General features: G+C 40.3%; 1 protein-coding gene across 6 annotated transcripts in view; it reads left to right on the top strand.

The window, feature by feature from the left end:
• Positions 1–20350, top strand: part of HLCS (holocarboxylase synthetase) — a 203761-nt gene that overhangs the window by 48193 nt on the left and 135218 nt on the right. For all 6 annotated transcript variants that reach the window (XR_008998469.1, XR_008998468.1, XM_036899211.2 and 3 more), the window contains one exon: positions 18266–18537. Coding sequence is in view for 4 of the 6 variants with exons in the window: in XM_036899211.2 (XP_036755106.2) it covers positions 18266–18537 (272 nt within the window). In the remaining 2 variants the exon portion in view is untranslated. The remainder of the gene's footprint in view (positions 1–18265; positions 18538–20350) is intronic.

Raw genomic sequence — 20350 nt, 5'->3', positions numbered from 1 at the left:
TGTCTCCTGTGGGCCTGGGACAGAAGCATCTGCACAGGGCACCAGTCAGGTGAGGAGGAGAACACACACCTCAGACCCTGCCCCATGCTTTACTCTGCTGGGTGCTGGTGCTAGAATGAAAGTCCACTGCCGAGTGAACAGTCCCTGCCTTAAGTGAGGTCAGGACCAAAAACAGTCTTGCTCCTTCAGGAGTGTCATCTTCTGATTATAAAGATCTATGTTGTGTGCCTTTATCATGTGTATGAAGACACTGAGTCAGTGTGGAATTGGCTGTGAATATTTTGTTGTAAAATATTAACAGGAAGAATTGGGTTGTTTCATACAAATTCTGAGAGAGTAGAACATCTACTCCTGTTTCCTTGAGAGTATTGAACTGAGAATGAGACACCCATAAAAGGGGCTTACTTCCATGTCTTTGTGGATTCATTTTCTGATATACCCACTTCTGGTTGCCTGGCAACTTACAATGTTATGACTGAAGCACAACTAATCTGATTATTTACAATGAGGCAAATGTGTCTCTGAGACAGAAAACCTTTATAGGTTATGATTAGTTATTTTCTTGGGAAAAGGAGAACCAAAACAAACAGAGAAGGTAATAAATATTTTGAATCCAATGCTGAATTAGAGGATTGGCTATATTTTACTCAGTGAATCTTGTTAGATGGGTAAATTTAGCAGATAAGGTAAGTGACAGATCAAAGGGCTCAAATATGGTGTGACATAGCATACGGTACACCACAGATCTTAGTTACACTCTCTGTAGCAAACATTACAATGTGTTAACTAACTGTAGAATAGCCACTTCTGTGTATTTTCCCTAAATATAAATTTAAGCATTCATTTTTCCAGAAGCTGGGATACCAGTGTTCTTTGGGATATTAGTGAATGTAGAGTAGAGGTTCATGGACTTCCTTATTGTTTAGTGCTGCATGAGCTTTTGCAATTTGCATTTAAAAAAACCAACTCTAAGTATGATTGATATTCAAGAAAATGCATCAGTTTCGGTGTAGAGTTTGATAATGTGTATGCCCAAATAACCACCATGGGTCATGATAGAGAACGTTTTCATCATCCCACAAGATGCCTTGTTCTTTCTCAATTAGTCCTCATCCATCTCCTGCCCCCAATGCCCAGCCTCCAGCAATCACTGATCTGCTTCTATCATTATGGATTAGATTGCTCTTTTCTGAAGTTTCATCTAAATTGAATTGCAGCAATCACTGATCTGCTTCTGTCATTACAGATTAGACTGCTCTTTTCTGAAGTTTCATCTAAATTGAATTGTACACTTATATTCTTCCATGTCTTTTCTTTTTTAAAATTAGCATTATGTTTTTTGAGATCCATCCATATATCCATATTGTTGCATACATGAATAGTTCATTCCTTTTTAATGCCAAGTAATGTTGCATTGTATGGATATACCATAACTTATTTATCCTTTCATCTGTTAATTTGGACATACAAATTGTTTGCATTTTTTGGCTATTGCAAATAAAGTTGCTATGACCATTCATGTACAAGTCTTTGTATGGACATGCATTTTCATTTCTCTTGGCTAAATACCTGGGAATAGAATTTCTGGAACATATGGTAAGTGTATGTTTAGTTTGATAAGAAACTGTCAGACTGTTTCCCAAGATTATTGTACTATCCGGTATTCATACCAGCAATGTATGAGAGTTCCAGCTATTTCACATGTTTGTCAACACTAGATAGTGTCAGAATTAAAAATTTTAAGAATCCTAGTGGATGTGTAGTGGTATCTCATTGTGGTTTTATTTTTCATTTGCCTATTGATAAATGAGGCTGAGCATTTCTTTTTTTTTTTTAATAGGGAAAGATGAGTTATATTCTTTTTTTTTTGTAGATAATTATTTTTTATTGAAGGGTAGTTGACGCACAGTATTACATTACATTAGTTTCAGGTGTACAACACAGTGATAAAACATTTATATACATAATTCTAGGTTCCAGCTATCACCCTACCAAGCTGTTACAATATCTTGACTATATTCCTTATGCTATACATTACATCCCGGTTACTTATTTATTTTACCATTGGAAGTCTGTCCTTTTTTTTTTATTTTTTTATTTTGTGAGGGCATCTCTCATATTTATTGATCAAATGGTTGTTAACGACAATAAAATTCTGTATAGGGGAGTCAATGCTCAATGCACAATCATTAATCCACCCCAAGCCTAATTTTCGTCAGTCTCCAATCTTCTGAGGCATAACAAACAAGTTCTTACATGGAGAACAAATTCTTACATAATGAATAAGTTACATAGTGAACAGTACAAGGGCAGCCATCACAGAAACTTTCGGTTTTGCTCATGCATTATGAACTATAAACAGTCAATTCAAATATGAATACTCATTTGGTTTTTATACTTGATTTATATGTGGATACCACATTTCTCTCTTTATTATTATTATTTTTCATAAAATGCTGAAGTGGTAGGTAGATACAAGATAAAGGTAGAAAACATAGTTTAGTGTTGTAAGAGAGCAAATGTAGATGATCGGGTGTGTGCCTGTAGACTATGTGTTAATCCAAGCTAGACAAGGGCAATAAAACATCCATGTATGCAGAAGATTTCTCTCAGAACGGGAGGTGAGGTTCTAAGCCTCACCTCTGTTGATCCCCAATTTCTCACCTGATGACCCCCCTGCGACTGTGCCTGTCTTAGGTTGTTCCTCCCTTGAGGAATCTTACCCGTCTCTGGCTAACCAGTCATCTTCCGGGGCCATACAGGGCAATGTAGAGTTGGTAAGTGAGAGAGAAGCCTTATTGTTTGAAATGGTTAGCTTTTTATTTCTTTGCATATTTATGCCCTGTAGCTTCTATGCCCAGCATTTGTCTTGAGGTATCTTTACCACTTGGAAAAATTATGATACTCGGTAAATTTGATATGAGTCACGAATTCTATTTAAGGGTTGTAATTAGGAAGGAAGAAGAAAAGCTATAGAAGTAGCAGGCAGAAGAAAACATGGGAAGATTGATTACTTCTTTGACATATCTTCTTGTAGAGTAACTTCAGCATGTATAGGTTTTAAGCTACTACTTAAATTGTGCATACACATTAACATAATAGGAGTACAGTTACATAACCAAAGCATATCTGTAATTACCAGCCATCTCCAGTGAAACCAAGAAAACCAGTTAGGCACCTTAGGCATTTGTGAAAAATTATCTATGATATGGTGGATATTGTCCAACTGAACTTGAACAGTCTGAGAGAAATCAGACAAATTAAAACAACCCATTCCTGGGGAATATTCACATCCCTTATGTTCTTTTTTTTTTGTATTTTTAAAAATATTTTTATTGAAGGGTAGTTGACATACAGTATTACATTACATTAGTTTCAGGTGTACAACACAGTGATTCAACATTTATATACATGATAATTCTGGGTACCAGCTATCACCATACCAAGTTGTTACAATATTTTGACTATATTCCTTATGCTATACATTACATCCCGGTTACTTATATATTTTACAATTGGAAGTGTGTTTATATATATATATATATATATATATATATATATATATATATTTTTTTTTTGTGAGGGCATCTCTCATATTTATTGATCAAATAGTTGTTAACAACAATAAATTTCTGTATAGGGGGGTCAATACTCAATGCATAATCATTAATCCACCCCAAGCCTAATTTTCGTCAGTCTCCAATCTTCTGATGCATAACGAACAAATTCTTACATGGAGTACAAATTCTTACATAGTGAATAAGTTACATGGTGAACAGTGCAAGGGCAGTCATCACAGAAGCTTTTGGTTTTGTTCATGCATTATGAACTATAAACAGTCAGTTCAAATATGAATATTCATTTGATTTTTAAACTTGATTTATATGTGGATACCACATTTCTCTATTATTATTATTTTTAATAAAATGCTGAAGTGGCAGGTAGATACAAGATAAAGGTAGAAAACAGAGTTTAGTGTTGTAAGAGAGCAAATATAGATGATCAGGTGTGTGCCTGTAGACTATGTGTTAATTCGAGCTAGACGAGGGCAATAAACATCCATGTATGCAGAAGATTTCTCTCAGAACATGAAGGGGGAGGTTCTAAGCCTCACCTCTGCTGCTCCCCATTTTCTCACCAGATGGCCCCCTGCGACTGTGCCTGTCTTAGGTTGTTCCTCCCTTGAGGAATCTTACCCGTCTCTGGCTAACCAGTCATCTTCCGGGGCCATACAGGGAAATGTTAAGTTGGTAAGTGAGAGAGAAGCCTTATTGTTTGAAAAGGTTAGCTTTTTACTTCTTTGCAGATTTATGCCCTGTGGCTTCTATGCCCAGCATTTGTCTTGAGGTATCTTTACCACTTGGAAGAATTATGATACTCGGTAAATTCGACATGTGGCACGAGTTCTATTTAAAGGTTGTGATTAGGTAGGAAGAAGAAAAGCTATAGAAGTAGCAGGTAGAAGAAAACCTGAGAAGATTGATTATTTCTTTGACATATCTTCTTGTAGAGTAACTTCAGCATGGATAGGTTTTAAACTACTAATTAAATTGTGCACACACATTAACATAATAGGAATATAGTTACCTAACCAAAGCATACCTGTAATTACCATCCATCTCCAGTGAAACCAAGAAAACCAGTTAGGCACCTTAGGCATTTGTGAAAACTTATTTATGATATGGTGGATATTGTCCAACTGAACTTGAACAGTCTGAGAGAATTCAGATAAATTAGAACAACCCATTCCTGGGGAATGTTCACATCCCTTATGTTCTTTTAACAGTAAATAGTCTGTAGTTGTAAGATTTTGGAGCACTACAATTTGCACTTCTCCTAATTCTTGGTTGAGTTCCAACAGTATAGATCCAGTCAAATTTGTTGTTTTACTGTATGCACAGGCCAGCTTAGATATCTCCTTCCTCATTCCCATGGCAAGTCCAGGAGCTGGTGGGATGAGTGCATCTACAGCTGTAGCAGTGCGTGGACCTTTGTTGGGGTTTTTTGATGATCATCTTCTGGCATGAGTCTTCCAGAGAGTGCAGCTGTTGGAAGTTCTCTTTCATATTGTATCTTAGTTCATTTTCGGGGTAGCCCAATTATCCTCTGCCCATTTTTTAATTGGGTTATTTGTTTTTTGTTTGTTGAGGCGTGTGAGCTCTTTATATATTCTGGACGTCAAGCCTTTATCAGATGTGTCATTTTCAAATATATTCTCCCATACCGTAGGGATCCTTTTTGTTCTATTGATGGTGTCTTTTGCTGTACAGAAGTTTTTCAGCTTAATATAGTCCCACTTACTCATTTTTGCTGTTGTTTTCCTTGCCCGGGGAGATATGTTCAAGAAGAGTTCACTCATGTTTATGTCTAAGAGGTTTTTGCCTATGTTTTCTTCCAAGAGTTTAATGGTTTCATGACTTACATTCAGGTCTTTGATCCATTTTGAGTTTACTTTTGTATATGGGGTTAGACAATGGTCCAGTTTCATTCTCCTACATGTAGCTGTCCAGTTTTGCCAGCATCATCTGTTGAAGAGACTGTCATTTCACCATTGTATGTCCATGGCTCCTTTATCAAATATTAATTGACCATATATGTCTGGGTTAATGTCTGGATTCTCTAGTCTGTTCCATTGGTCTGTGGCTCTGCTCTTGTGCCAGTACCAAATTGTCTTGATTACTATGGCTTTATAGTAGAGCTTGAAGTTGGGGAGTGAGATCCCCCCTACTTTATTCTTCTTTCTCAGGATTGCTTTGGCTATTCGGGGTCTTTGGTGTTTCCATATGAATTTTTGAATTATTTGTTCCAGTTCATTGAAGAATGTTGCTGGTAGTTTCATAGGGATTGCATCAAATCTGTATATTGCTTTGGGCAGGATGGCCATTTTGACGATATTAATTCTTCCTAGCCACGAGCATGGGATGAGTTTCCATCTGTTAGTGTCCCCTTTAATTTCTCTTAAGAGTGACTTGTAGTTTTCAGAGTATAAGTCTTTCACTTCTTTGGTTAGGTTTATTCCTAGGTATTTTATTTTTTTTGATGCAATTGTGAATGGAGTTGTTTTCCTGATTTCTCTTTCTGTTGGTTCATTGTTAGTGTACAGGAAAGCCACAGATTTCTGTGTGTTGATTTTGTATCCTGCAACTTTGCTGTATTCTGATATCAGTTCTAGTAGTTTTGGGGTGGAGTCTTTAGGGTTTTTTATGTACAGTATCATGTCATCTGCAAATAGTGACAGTTTAACTTCTTCTTTACCAATCTGGATTCCTTGTATTTCTTTGTTTTGTCTGATTGCCGTGGCTAGGACCTCCAGTACTATGTTAAATAACAGTGGAGAGAGTGGGCATCCCTGTCTAGTTCCCGATCTCAGAGGAAATGCTTTCAGCTTCTCGCTGTTCAATATAATGTTGGCTGTGGGTTTCTCATAGATGGCCTTTATTATGTTGAGGTACTTGCCCTCTATTCCCATTTTGCTGAGAGTTTTTATCATGAATGGATGTTGAACTTTGTCAAATGCTTTTTCAACATCTATGGAGATGATCATGTGGTTTTTGTCTTTCTTTTTGTTGATGTGGTGGATGATGTTGATGGACTTTCGAATGTTGTACCATCCTTGCATCCCTGGGATGAATCCCACTTGGTCATGGTGTATGATCCTTTTGATGTATTTTTGAATTTGGTTTGCTAATATTTTGTTGAGTATTTTTGCATCTACGTTCATCAGGGATATTGGTCTGTAGTTTTCTTTCTTGCTGGGGTCTTTGCCTGGTTTTGGTATTAGGGTGATGTTAGCTTCATAGAATGAGTTTGGGAGTATCCCCTCCTCCTCTATTTTTTGGAAAACTTTAAGGAGAATGGGTATTATATCTTCCCTGTATGTCTGATAAAATTCTGAGGTAAATCCATCTGACCCGGGGGTTTTGTTCTTTGGTAGTTTTTTGATTACCGCTTCAATTTCGTTGCTGGTAATTGGTCTGTTTAGATTTTCTGTTTCTTTCTGGGTCAATCTTGGAAGGTTGTATTTTTCTAGGAAGTTGTCCATTTCTCCTAGGTTTCCCAGCTTGTTAGCATATAGGTTTTCATAGTATTCTCTAATAATTCTTTGTATTTCTGTGGGGTCCATCGTGATTTTTCCTTTCTCATTTCTGATACTGTTGATTTGTGTTGACTCTCTTTTCTTCTTAATAAGTCTGGCTAGAGGCTTATCTATTTTGTTTATTTTCTCGAAGAACCAGCTCTTGGTTTCATTGATTTTTGCTATTGTTTTATTCTTCTCAATTTTATTTATTTCTTCTCTGATCTTTATTATGTCCCTCCTTCTGCTGACCTTAGGCCTCATCTGTTCTTCTTTTTCCAATTTCGATAATTGTGACATTAGACCATTCATTTGGGATTGCTCTTCCTTCTTTAAGTGTGCCTGGATTGCTATATACTTTCCTCTTAAGACTGCTTTTGCTGTGTCCCACAGAAGTTGGGGCTTAGTGTTGTTGTTGTCATTTGTTTCCATATATTGCTGGATCTCCATTTTGATTTGGTCATTGATCCATTGATTATTTAGGAGCGTGTTGTTAAGCCTCCATGTGTTTGTGAGCCTCTTTGCTTTCTTTGTACAGTTTATTTCTAGTTTTATGCGTTTGTGGTCTGAAAAGTTGGTTGGTAGGATTTCAATCTTTTGGAATTTTCTGAGGCTCTTTTTGTGGCCTAGTATGTGGTCTATTCTGGAGAATGTTCCATGTGCACTTGAGAAGAATGTATATCCTGTTGCTTTTAGATGTAGAGTTCTATAGATATCTATTAGGTCCATCTGCTCTACTGTGTTGTTCAGTGCTTCCGTGTCCTTACTTATTTTCTGCCCGGTGGATCTATCCTTTGGGGTGAGTGGTGTGTTGAAGTCTCCTAGAATGAATGCATTGCAGTCTATATCCCCCTTTAGTTCTGTTAGTATTTGTTTCACATATGCTGGTGCTCCTGTGTTGGGAGCATATATATTTAGAAGGGTTATATCCTCTTGTTTGACTGAGCCGTTTATCATTATGTTGTGTCCTTCTTTATCTCTTGTTACTTTCTTTGTTTTGAAGTCTATTTTGTCTGGTATTAGTACTGCAACCCCTGCTTTCTTCTCGCTGTTGTTTGCTATAAATATGTTTTTCCATCCCTTGACTTTTAGTCTGTACATGTCTTTGGGTTTGAGGTGAGTTTCTTGTAAGCAGCATATAGATGGGTCTTGCTTTTTTATCCATTCTGTTACTCTATGTCTTTTGATTGGTGCATTCAGCCCATTAACATTTAGGGTGACTATTGAAAGATATGTACTTATTGCCATTGCAGGCTTTAAATTCGTGGTTACCAAAGGTTCAAGGTTAGCCTCTTTAGTATCTTACTGCCTAACTTAGCTCGCTTATTGAGCTGTTATATACACTGTCTGGAGATTCTTTTCTTCTCTCCCTTATTGTTCCTCCTCTTCGATTCTTCATATGTTGGGTGTTTTGTGCTGTGCTCTTTCTAGGAGTGCTCCCTTCTAGAGCAGTCCCTGTAAGATGTTCTGTAGAGGTGGTTTGTGGAAAGCAAATTCCCTCAGCTTTTGTTTTTCTGGGAATTGTTTAATCCCACCGTCATATTTGAATGATAGTCGTGCTGGATACAGTATCCTTGGTTCAAGGCCCTTCTGTTTCATTGTATTAAATATATCATGCCATTCTCTTCTGGCCTGTAGGGTTTCAGTTGAGAAATCTGATGTTAGCATGATGGGTTTTCCTTTATAGGTGACCTTTTTCTCTCTAGCTGCCTTTAAAACTCTTTCCTTGTCCTTGATCTTTGCCATTTTAATTATTATGTGTCTTGATGTTGTCCTCCTTGGATCCTTTCTGTTGGGAGTTCTGTGTATTTCCGTGGTCTGTTCGATTATTTCCTCCCCCAGTTTGGGGAAGTTTTCAGCAATTATTTCTTCTAAGATACTTTCCATCTCTTTTCCTCTCTCTTCTTCTGGGACCCCTATAATACAGATATTGTTCCTTTTGGATTGGTCACACAGTTCTCTTAATATTGTTTCATTCCTGGAGATCCTTTTGTCTCTCTCTATGTCAGCTTCTATGCGTTCCTGTTCTCTGATTTCAATTCCATCAGTGGCCTCTTGCATCCTATCAATTCTGCTTATAAACCCTTCCAGAGTTTGTTTCATTTCTGTGATCTCCTTTCTGGCATCTGTGATCTCCCTCCGGACTTCATCCCATTTCTCTTGAGTATTTGTCTGCATCTCTGTCAGCATGTTTATGATTCTTATTTTGAATTCTTTTTCAGGAAGACTGGTTAGGTCTGTCTCCTTCTCTGTTGTTGTCTCTGTGATCTTTGTCTGCCTGTAGCTTTGCCTTTTCATGGTGATAGGAATAGTTTGCAGAGCTGGGGCGAGTGACGGCTGGAAGAACTTCCTTTCTTGTTGGTTTGTGGCCCTCCTCTCCTGGGAGAACAGCGACCTCTAGTGGCTTGTGCTGCGCAGCTGCGCGCAGACAGAGTTTCTGCTTCCTGCCGGGCTGCTATGGAGTTTATCTCCGCTGTTGCTGTGGGCGTGGCCTGGCTCAGGCAGCTACTCCAAAGTGGTGGAGTCGCGTTGGAGCAGGAGCTGCTGGGAGGCTATTTATCTCCGTAAGGGGCCTCCCTGCTCCCTGCAGCCCAGGGGTTAGGGTGCCCAGAGATCCCAGATTCCCTACCTCTGGATTAAGTGACCCGCCCTGCCCCTTTAAGACTTCCAAAAAGCACCCGCCAAAACAAAACAACGACCACCAAAAAAAAAAAAAAGAAAAAAATTTTTTAATTTAAAAAAAAAAAATTTTTTTTTAATTAAAAAAAAAGGTGGCCACTCATTTTTCTTTATTCTCTGGTGCCAGCCTCAGGCCTCTGCTCACCGGTCTTGCTGCCCTGTTTCCCTAGTATTGGGGTCCCTATCCCTTTAAGACTACCAAAAAGCGCTTGCCAAAACAAAACAGCAAATAAATAAATAAATAAATAAATAAAAATTAAAAATAAAAAAATGGGCGCTCGCTTTTCTGGTGTCCTCCTGCGCCAGGCCACTGGTGCCCGCTCACTGTTCTTGCTGCCCTGTTTCCCTAGTATTGGGATCCCTATTCCTTTAAGACTTCCAAAAAGCGCTCGCCAAAACAAAGCAGCAAAAAAAAAAAAAAAAAAAAAAAAAAAAAAATTGGTCACGCGCTTTTCTTATGTCCTCTGGCGCCCGGCCTCCGGTGCCCGCTCACTGTTCTTGCTGCCCTGTTTTCCTAGTATCCAGGGCCCCCTGGGCACGTACTGTGTCTGGGCCCGGATGGCTGGGGCTGGGTGTTCGGCAGTCCTGGGCTCCGTCTCCTTCCCGCTCTGCCTATTCTTCTCCCGCCGGGAGTTGGGGGGATGGGCGCTCAGCTCTCGCCGGGCCGGGGCTTGTATCTTACCCCCTTCGCGAGGCGCTGGGTTCTCTCAGGTGCGGATGTGGTCTGGATATTGTCCTGTGTCCTCTGGTCTTTATTCTAGGAAGGGTTGTCTTTGTTATATTTTCATAGATATATGTGGTTTTGGGAGGAGATTTCTGCTGCTCTCCTCACGCCGCCATCTTCCGCCCCTCTCCCGAGGCTGAGCATTTCTTCACATGCTTATTGGCCATCTGATATTTTCTCTAGGGCAGTGTCTGTTCAGCTCTTTTTGTTCATGTTCAAATTGAATTATTTTCTTTTAATTCTGTTTTAAAAGTTCTTTTTATATTCTGGATGCAAGTCTCTTGTCAGATATATGTATCGAGAATAGTTTCTGTCTGTTGTCTTTTAATTTTTCTTAACATTCTCGAAGAGCAGTTCTTAATTTTTATGAAGTACAGTTGATAATTTTTTTCTTTTATGGTTTGTGGTTTTGTTCTATCTGAGAAAAGTTTTATCCATCCCAAGGTTAGAAAGTTTTCCCTGTATTTTATTTTGGAAGTTTCATAGTTCTACATTTAGGCTTATGATTCATTTCAAGTTAAGTTTATATATATATATATATATATATATATATACATATATATGTATATATATGTATATATATGTGCAAGGTAAGGATCAATGTGGGGTTTTTTTGCATGTGGATGTCCAATTATTTCAGTACTATGTATCGGAAGATGATCTTTTTTCAAGTGAATTACATTGGCATTTTTGTTGAAAATAAATTGAATATGTATGTGTGTCTCTATTTCTAGAGTCTACTCTGTTTCAGTAATCTATATGTCTGTCTGTATGTCAATACTATACTTCCTTGATTGCTGCAGCCTTCTAGTAAGTCTTGAAGTCAGGTAATGTAGAGGCTTCCAGCACTTTTCTTCCCAAAATTGTTTGGCCATTCGAGGTCTTTTCCATTTCTGAATAAATTTTAGAATCATCAGTTTCCACAAAAGAGGCCTACTGGGATCTGATTGGGATTGCATGAAATCTATAGATACATTTGGAGAAGAATTGACATCTTAAACAGTATTGAGTCTTGTGATCCATGAACATGGTATATCTCTTCAATTATTTAGACCTTCTTTAATTTTCAATTCAGTAGTGTTTTGTGGTTTTCAGTGTATAGTTCTGGCACATTTTGTCCTAAACATTTCAGATCTATGGATGCTACTGAAAATACAATTTTAAAAAGTTTAAAGTAATATTAAAAAAATTCAGACTCCTAATGTTCATTGCTTGTATATGGAAATACACCCAGTTTTTATATAGTGATCTTGTATTTTGCAACCTTGCTAAACTCACTTACTGGTATAGTACTTTTTTTGTGGACTCTTTTCTTTCATGTTGTGTACAACATGTCCCAAAAAGAAACAAAGACACATTCACCTTTCTTGAGAATGGCTAGTGTTTCCCTATAGTGCTGTGGCTAATTCAAAAGGGCCAGCATTTATGTGACTATAAAACATTCAGTTTTTGGTTCCACCTAAATTGTATTTAATTAGCCTGAAATCTTAGAGAAAGGTAAATACTAAATTCTCAAAGTTCAAATGTTAAAAAAAGAGCATTAATCAAAATGTTTTTAAGAGTTTCATTGCAGTGGAATTTGATAGTGATTGTTTTGTTTTTAATAGGGCTCATTTGGCTTTCAAAGATTTCATATTTCTTTTTGAGGCTTATGTGTCCATATGAAGACCATCTCTTATTGCCTTTTTTGGGTTTTGCCTCTTGATATACCTATATATATATATATATCAGTTACTCATGGGGTTTTCTTGGTAAGGAATTTAATGTGCATTTTAAACAGTAAATGCTTATTAAGCACGCACTGTTTTCTAGACATGGTACTGGGTGCCGTGGATATGGTTGGGAGCTTGACAAATATGCGTGTTCTGTCTTTATGGAGCTTACATTATAGTGAGAAAGTGGGACATTGAATAAATGGTTATACAAATTATGGAATTACAATTTAGTAAATGCTATAAAGTCACTAAGCATTTATGAAAGAGAGTCTTAACCTAGATTGGAAGGGGCTGTGGGTCTGAGAAATCTTCCCTGAAGAACTGACATTTTTGCTATATTCTGGTGAGTTCAAAGAGTTAGGTAGATTTGGGGTTGAGGTGGGTAATACTCCTCATGTCTACCCATTTTCCTTGATATATTTGATCCAGCCTTTTTTCTTCAATAACATTTCCACACAGCCTTAGTGGTCAATAGTAAAGTTAAACCAAGAATCATGAATTAATTCTTTTACCCTACATGTGTTAGCAGCTACTTGGGCAGCTCTAAAGTCATTGTAATTTGAGTGCATTTGAGAGGACATACCAGGCAGATTTGCATCAAACAGGTAGTCATTTTTATATGTCTCACAACCAGAATTTTATTCTCCTGTCCAGAGATAATGGGGGGAGGTGCCTAAGTGCTTCCTGTGTATACTCAGTTTTACTTGATGACTTCAAGTTGCATTCACTTATAGCGAATGTAAAATATTTAGGAGAATTACAGGTGATATACAGTTGTATATCTTAAAAGATACATTTTATATCTTTAGGTTCTCTTTTACTAGGCTCGTTGTAAATCCTGAAAGATCATGTGAAAGAGGTATAATCAATCAACTTTAATAACTTACTTTGCATATTTGTACATCTCTAAGTATTGCTTTCAGAAACAAACAATTTGGAATATTACTTTGGTAATTAGTGGACATAACAATAATGTTAATTCCTTGAGAATCTGGCTTTTGACTTGCGTGCAAATAAGAATAGGTGATCAAATTTGGCAAGTCAGGTTGACATACTTTGCCAAAGGGAAGTGTATATTTGAATAGTTTGAGTGAATGTTCTTAGGAGTTGTCATCCTCTGTTTCAGTGTGTGTATGCATTTCTGTCTGTCCTCCTCTCTTTACTCTGAGGTACTATTTTGGAGATGCAGTCGGAGCTCCAAAGATGAATGACATATAGATGGCCAGTTGGATAATTCACTCCAGAGAAGATCCCTGCTGTATTTCTGTTGTGAAAATTCGGCCAGGTGCTACCGTATCTTTCTGGTTTCATTCATTCACTTCGAGTGGGAGATTCACATTGCCTACACCTGTTGAGTAACCACTTAATTCTCTGCTTGAGTTAATGAAAACTGAAGTTAGTTCAGAAATGTTTGTTCTCCAGATTACCTCTATTTCTGTGATTTAACCTATTCACTGATGTACCTTTGCTGATATGTATCTGTGTGGTGTCCTTGTGACATCCAGCTGTCTTGAAGAATGTGATGAAGGAAATTCAGATCTGTTCACTTTATGCCTTAAGGGCATGGGCCAAAGTTTAAGGAGCAGTGTTGGTCATAACCAATGGCCAGATTTGAGGTTTTGGCGGTGTCTTAGTCAATACAGGCTGCCAAAACAGAATAGCATAGACCAGGCAGCTTATAAACTATAGACCTTTATTTCTCACACTTCTGGAGGCTGGAAGTCTGAGATCAGGGCTCCAGCCAGTTGCTTCTGTTCAGGGCCCTCCCCCCCATTTTAGATAGTTGTCTTTTTGCTGTGTCTCCACTTGGAGGAGAGGATGAGGGATCTCTGTGGTCACTTTTATAAAGGCACTCATCCCATTCATGGGTGCTCCACCCTCAAGACCTGATCACCTCCCAAAGCCCCCACAGCCAAATGCGATCCATCACCTTGAAGATTCAGATCCCAGTATATGAATTTTTGGGGGCACACTGACATTCAGTTCACAGTGGGGGGTTACTTTTGCATGTTATTTATTCATTCTGCCGTCTTCCTCCAGTAGAAATAAAGGGAATATGAAGTTTAAAATTTATCTGGTTCTTTGTGCAAAGGTGGAACATTACGGCTGTAGCTTACATAGCTCACCTCAGCTTGACCTCTTCCGACAGCTGCCCTGGTGCTCGTTCAAGCAGGATCACCTCCTGTTTTGCACTCCTCCTTGGGCGCTTTGTTCCTGGCGTTGGACTGTCCTGTCCTGTTTTTGCCCTGGAGGCTCCTCACTCTCCCCACTGGGATGTGAGCTTCTGGGCTGGACTGCTCATCACTTACCTTTATATCTCTGTCAGGGCCTCATTTGTAGTGGGTCACACATGTCTCGGCTTTGTACCCCTCTGCTTCCTCTGTCCCATCCTCCATGGCCCCGCAGCTGGGTGTGGCTGTATGAAACCTACAGTCGTGCTGACCGCCCTCTCCAAATTCAGACTCACTCACCTGCAGTGGGCCCTGACCACCGCCAGTGGCTCATACTTCCCTGCTTCCTTCATTATCCCATTCTTGCCTCTCACACCTCCAGCACCTCCTTCCTTTTTGCTCTTAGCTGATCTTGCTTCCCATTTATCGAGAAAATGGAGGGAGTTAGGAGATGAATGACACCACCACCCCTGGCACCAGGACTCCTGCCTCCCTGTGGGCTTGGAACAGGGTGGCGGCAGCGTGGGTCAGTTCCCAGGGCTGCCCTGGTTGGCTGTGAGGCCAGCAAGGGGTGAGAGAGGGCTTAGCCCCCTGGGGAACCTCAGAGGGGTGTGGGCCTGTCCGCCCCGTGGATGGGCGGCTCTGCTCCTGAGGCCCACCTCTCTGCTGGAGGATTAGCCGCCACCCCTCACCTCTTCATCTGCTGCCTTTTTGAGACAGAACCCTCATAAGAAACTTGCTGTTTTTTCTCTCATTTAACCAAATGGAACCCACTTTGATCCATTCCTCCTGTAGCCACTGCCCCATTCATTCTTGTTTTACCCATTAGAAAAAAAACTCCCTGCTGGAGTGGTCCTTGGGGTCTGCCGCTTCTTTCCCCCAACTGCTCCGTCGGCTTTGCCTCTCCAGATGGGCTCCGCCTCGCCGTTGCTGCCCAGCCCTCCTGCCTGCGCTGCTGTCTTCCTCTTGCACTCTTGCCACCTGCAGAGCTGGACTCCCAGGCCTCCCACCTGCGACCAGGCAGCGTGGGAGAGCATGGCGCACGCACACACATGACTTCCTCTCACCTTCTTGGGCTCCTTTGCAGACTCCTCTTCAGCTCCCTGCCCACTGACATCTGCTCATTGACATGTTTTATGGGTTGAACTTTGTGCCCCGAAAGATACTTGAAGTCCTAACCCCCAGAAACTGTGAATGTGACCTTCTTTGGGGATTGGGCCTTTGCACGTGTGATCAAGCTCGGTTCATTAGGGTGGCCGTAATCCAGTGAGACTAGTGCCCTTATTAGAAGAGGATAAGAGACACCAGCATTCAGAGGGGAGATGGCCATGGTACACGGTGGCCGCCTGGGAGCACCAGGGTCGCAGTGCTGCCAGAAGCCTGGAGGGAGGCTGCGACGGCCCTCCCAGAGCCCTGAGGGGCGCTGCCCTGCCGCCGCCTTGGTTTGTGGCTTCCAGACCCCAAGGTTGGGGACCATTCCTTTCTGCTATTCTCCGCTGCTTTGTCACACACGGCCTCTCTCTTCATGTGTAGTCCCTCCTTCATTACACTCGTCATTTCTGGGCTTCAAATCATCATCCGTGGTCTGGTGATTCCCAAATTTATGTCCGAGGCACAAGCCTGTCCCTGGACTCCTGACCCACGTGTCCTTCCGTCTGTTTGTCGCATCCACGGATCTCTCATCTGCAGGAATCCCATGTGGGATGCCCCAGAGCAGGCTCTGTCACCAGACCGCTCCTCGCGTGGCGTTTCCACTGGCAGCTCCCTCCTTCCAGGTGCTTAGGCCAGAAACCCTGGGCTCACTTTTACCTCCTCATTTCCTCTCACATCCCAAATAAGGCCTGTCAGCAGATCCTGCCTCTCTGCTTCAGAGCAGGTCCTGATTCCCATTCTGTGTCCCCATGCACCCCCTTGTCCCCATCCCCTGCCTGGCTTCCTCCTGGCTCCTGCCTCCCTCTCTGCTTCTGGCACTTCCCTCACTGTGCTCCCCGGGAACCTCTACTCTTCCCCAGAATCCCTCTATGTAAGTAAACACAACATGTGATTACATAAATTACATTACAGCACCTCCCTAATTATTAGTTATAGTAAGTGTCACCTCCGTGAGGTCCTCACCTGCCCTCCTTAAAATGGCTTGCCTCCAACACTTACCTCTTTTGTCTGCTTGACTTTTTCTCCTGGGCACTTATGACTGTCTAACATCCTATGTCTTGCGCTTATGAATCTTTTTTAGTATCTCACTCCCACACTAGAATATAAACCTTTTGAGCTCAGGGACTTTGGTCTCTTTGTTAATGACTGAGTCCTCAGTGCCTACAGGAATGTCTGCCATATGGTAGGCAATAAATAGGTCACCAACACATTTTAGTTCAAAAATCTTTTTTAATAGATAATGTTTATTTTTCCTTTTTTTGTGGTTCTGTTATTTTTTACATTTAATTGTAACAGTTTTCCAAGCATGGAGAAGAATAGTGTAAAAATGCCCCAAATGCCCATTACGTAATTGCAATAGTCATTTGCATTTGCCTTATTTACTTCATTTATTTGAAGGTAAATTACAGATATGACACATACACATTTTAACATTAGGGATGTTTCCCAGTGTGCCAATATCACACCTACTGAAACTGACAGCAACTCTGTTTTGTTGTCTAATATATATTGTCCATATTCAAATTTCCTAATTGCCTCAAAATGTCTTTTCAAGTTCGTTTTATCAAGCCAGGATCTAGTAAAAGTTCACTTAGTGTATTTGATTATATTTTTTATGTCTCTTCTTATCTAGACCAGGTTTCCCCCTCTTAACACCCCCACCATCCCCATGAAGGCTTGTTCAAGTTTCTCAGTTTATAAATGTCTCACCTTTTGGATGTTGTCAGATTGCTTCCTTATGAAGTCTTAACTTGTTCCTCTAGCCTCAGTATCTTCTGCAAGCTGGAAGTGAGCTTTAAAGTTTCATCCATTAAATTTTAGTTCAAGGAAATTTCATCTTTGAAGCTGCTTCTCTGTAGCCACATGGAGCTTTAGGACATACTCTGATGTTAATGGCAATTCTTCTTTTCAAAGGCCTGGCATTTGCATGAAGAGGGCCTAAGAGCCTGGATCAGTGTTTAGTGTGGCTGTTAATCCTTCTGGGGCTGGCCTTTGGCCCTGAAGTTCCTTGATGTTCCACCTGGGAGGGGGGCCTCTGTGTCCTCCAGGGCCCAAGGGGAGGTTGCAGACTCCTGGAAGGCCTCCAAGCTTCCTTGGAGTTTCAGGGGTAAATACAGAGCTCTGTTCTGGGCTGGGGATGTTTCTTGTACGTTATGCCTTCCCCTTCCTGGACACATATTTGGGGCAAAGAAAAATCAGCTTTTGGGTGATGCACTATTATTGCCCTTATGTGACAATTCACTTATCCTGTTTGTGGCCTGTGGTGGACTTGCCTACGAGAGGAGATGGAGTCCTGCAGGGGCGGAGAGCAAGTGCTGTTACCTTCTACGCCTTCACCTCGGCTTTCACCTCCCCGGAAAGGAAAATTGAATTGCCTTGAGGGGAAAAAGTGTGAAGATAGACATTTTCTGTAAAATGCACAGAGGACTAGAGAGATAGTATTGAAATCTAGAGCTGGTGAGGACTTCTGAGAATTTAGGATAGAATGTAGGATAGAATGTATAATAATGAACTATTGATTTCCTTGGATCCTGGTTTCTGAGCAATTTATTTTTATAGTGTAAGCATACTTAGTATACTGATTGCCTATTGTATTATGGTTTAAATGTTCAGAATATGTTAGTATAGCTTTTATTGGTCATGAATTAGAAAGTACTTATATTACCAAAGTGGCCTTTTAAGGGAAAGCTGCCATCATCTAACATAATGCCAACATACGACCTTTTCATTCCTTTTCTTCATGACACAGGAAATCTGGGATCCTCTTATGCAGTGGCTGGGGAAGCGTGTGGATCCTGAAGGAGTAATAACATCCAGCAAGATCTCTCTGAAATTTGTTTCGTCCTACACATCTGAAACAGAAATCACTCCTTCCGCTATACCTGTGGTGACCGACGCAGAGGGCTTCTCATCAGAAAATTTTAACTTGGAGATCTACCGACAAAATTTGCAGACAAGGCAACTTGGAAAAGTAATTCTGTTTGCTGAAGTGACAGCCAGCACGATGAGTCTTCTGGACGGGTGAGTTCTGGCCAGCCCTGTATCCTTACCTGCTTGAAGGAGTCCAGTTATGTCTAACGTCCTCACCAACCAGGGCTGGGGAAGAAGAGGTAGAGTTATAGGACAAGAACTCTCGATAAACCCATTAGCAAGGTGGGAGCATCCCTGTCCTAGAAGAATTAAAATGTAGGAAGAGAAATAAAGTTCTCTGTGTTTGAAAGAATGGGGGATTTTTGTGTCTTGTAACCCTTTTCCTTTAATCAGGCTCTTCAGCATGTCCTTGTACAAAAGACCATTATGAAAAAAACCCATCTTTAGCAGATGGTATGATTGCTCAGGCCATTATTTTACTTTCGTGTTGGTATGACCAGTGTTGGACATTTAGTTTAAGATGCCTTGCAGGGGCGTTAGGAGAGTACATTTGAATGACGTGTAAGCTGTGTTGAATTGAAATAAATTGGAGCTTTTATACTTTGAAAACCTGTTTTGGTATATGTTCCTATCCAATACATTTTTTAAGCACTCTGTCATCCCATTTGGGTGTTTGAAATTTACTCTTACAGCAAGTTTTGCTTTTATTCCTTCTGTTTCATGGACTTTGATTAAAGGTTAAAAAATGGAAACCAGATGAGGGGAATTTTTAAAAATTCCCCAATTAGTCAGTATTAATTATACTCCTTTATTATGTCCAGATAGTTTAGAAAGTAGGATTATAGACGGAGTGAATAAGACAAGCATCTTCTCTCAACATGGGACGATTATTTGAGGAGTGTAAGGTTCCTCCTAAAGCCGGGATCTGAGGTGTTGTCCCCCACAGGGCTGCACAGTTAGGTACTTGCATGATTCAGTGTATGGAGTTTTTTTGGCCTTTCTTCTTCATGATAATGTCTGGAATTTGATAATATGTTGACATAAAATGATGAGATAACTTTAGTATTTTCTTGACTCTCATTCTCAGAGCCAGGGAACTGGTGGTTTTGTGTATGTGTAGAATGTAGACAAACATTAGTGTGAAGAGTTGGTGGAACGAGAGGGTGAAGTGGGAATGGAAATATGAGCCATAGTCATGAGCGTTTCTTGTTTATTGAGTCATTCTCTATTGTCTAAGGTACTTTCATTTTTTCAGCACTCCTGCCCTCTTCTGCCTCCACTCCCTCCTCCTCCCACCGGCAGCTCTCCTGGGAGAAGGAACAAGCCTGTTTCTGTGTTTGGAAGAGTTGTTACTTTCTTGTACAGACTTTGTGGTAACCTTGCTACACTGTATTGATACAATGATCCCTTAGGTTTTCCAAAATCAAAATCAGACACAGCATTTAACGAGAGCTTTCAGGAGGTGAGTGAGATTCAGGTAGAAAAACACTGGCACTTCCGGATTATTTTTGATGTTTCTGTGGACAGTATGAAGACTATTCTATGTCAGGACAATCCTGACATGCTGGATTTATGGCTTGTGAGCTTGTCTGGGGGCCAGTGCATTACCAAGAGAGCACCAAGTTCCCTGTGGAACCCGATGGTTGGGCGTCCTTGGTGAGCCTGTGATTGTAGGATGGAAAAAGAATGCCATTTAAGTGCACCGCTTTAGTACCCTTGAATATTGGTAACATCTTTCTTGATACTGAGCTTTTCTTAAAAAATTAAAGTTCTGTCTTAAGCAGAATCTTGAATCTGGAAAAGTGTATAGCTGAGCTCGATGACGGTGGAGTCAGAATCTTCTGTAGGATTAAGAGTTTTTATTTTTACAGAAGGGAAATATACTTTGTATACTTAGTTCTTCCAAGGGCATTTAGGAATTTTCTTTATTTCTGTTCTTGTCTGGTCTCTGTAGAGCACAGAG

The sequence above is a fragment of the Manis pentadactyla genome, chromosome 1 (assembly GCF_030020395.1).
Source record: "Manis pentadactyla isolate mManPen7 chromosome 1, mManPen7.hap1, whole genome shotgun sequence".
Lineage (NCBI taxonomy): Eukaryota > Metazoa > Chordata > Mammalia > Pholidota > Manidae > Manis > Manis pentadactyla.
The sequence above is the reverse complement of the archived record's forward strand: the minus strand, read 5'-3'. Positions and strand labels throughout refer to the sequence as shown.